This window comes from Stomoxys calcitrans, chromosome 2 (genome assembly GCF_963082655.1).
Source record: "Stomoxys calcitrans chromosome 2, idStoCalc2.1, whole genome shotgun sequence".
Classification (NCBI taxonomy): Eukaryota; Metazoa; Arthropoda; class Insecta; order Diptera; family Muscidae; genus Stomoxys; species Stomoxys calcitrans.
Genome location: NC_081553.1, coordinates 24,751,309 through 24,752,219, shown reverse-complemented (window position 1 = coordinate 24,752,219; position 911 = coordinate 24,751,309). Strand labels below are relative to the sequence as shown.

Below are 911 nucleotides of genomic sequence, written 5' to 3'. Positions count from 1 at the left end.
ACACCTCTTTGGAGAGAAGTTTTACCTTTCATAGTACCTCACAAATGTTGCCAGCATTAGGAGGGGAAAACCACCGGCAGTCTCTAGCCCATTGTGATGCCACCGTAGCGGCAGACCTGGCCACTGGTGGGGATCGAACCCACGACCACCACACTGGCTACCGGGGCCGAGTCCAATATTTTGTTCTTTCCAGTCAAATAAGATTTACTTACTTATAGTATCCATTGGTAAAATCGAAACTGTAAAATTCCGTGGTAAATGGTGCCAAAACTGGAATTCCCATGGGTGGATAGCCACAAGGCATAATGTCTTGAAATGCCTTATACCACGCAAGCAATGCTGCGCCAAAGGTCTCAGCAGGTTCGGTTGCAGAAAATTCCTGATTCCTGTGGAAGGCTGTTAAAGTACAAATATTCACATCGTCAATTCCTTTATCCTTATGATGGTGCTGGGGAAATTACTCACCGATAGGTGTCACTTGGTTGGCCAGAAAGGCAACCAGCAAAAACGCCAAAAGTTTGCTATACATTTCGCTAGAAGTTTCGCGTTCTTGCTTGTAGAATTTCGAGTATGCAACTAATTTGATTTTAAGCAGTTGCTAAGTATTTATAATATTTCCTTTAATAGACATTTTGCCTATGCTTCTTATCGCCTTGTAATGATATCACTTTGGTTTTTTTGAGATAGTCACTTGATGGATAACTTGTGATGAATAATTTTTTGTCTCGTCGGGTCTGTTGACACTGGGCGCTAGGTCCCATCATTCATTACCAAGCACTTTGCTGTTATCTATGGTGGAAAAAACTTGTTGCATGTCAAACACTGCGACGCAATGAGCAATACCTAAAGGCACATGCCTTCTTAGTTGTTAACAAATTGAGTCAGGTTAAAGAAAATGCTGTCATAGCCAT

The 911-nt window shown here is 42.0% G+C and overlaps 1 protein-coding gene across 1 annotated transcript in view; it reads right to left on the bottom strand.

Moving 5' to 3' along the window:
- LOC106088414 (uncharacterized) overlaps positions 1-709 on the bottom strand; it is a 5,941-nt gene extending 5,232 nt beyond the window's left edge. The window contains exons 1-2 of the mRNA XM_013253930.2: positions 466-709; positions 213-396 (exon numbers count right to left, since the gene is read on the bottom strand). Coding sequence (XP_013109384.2) covers positions 213-396; positions 466-529 — 248 coding nt within the window. The 5' untranslated portion in view covers positions 530-709. The remainder of the gene's footprint in view (positions 1-212; positions 397-465) is intronic.
- Positions 710-911: the final 202 nt, after the last annotated feature.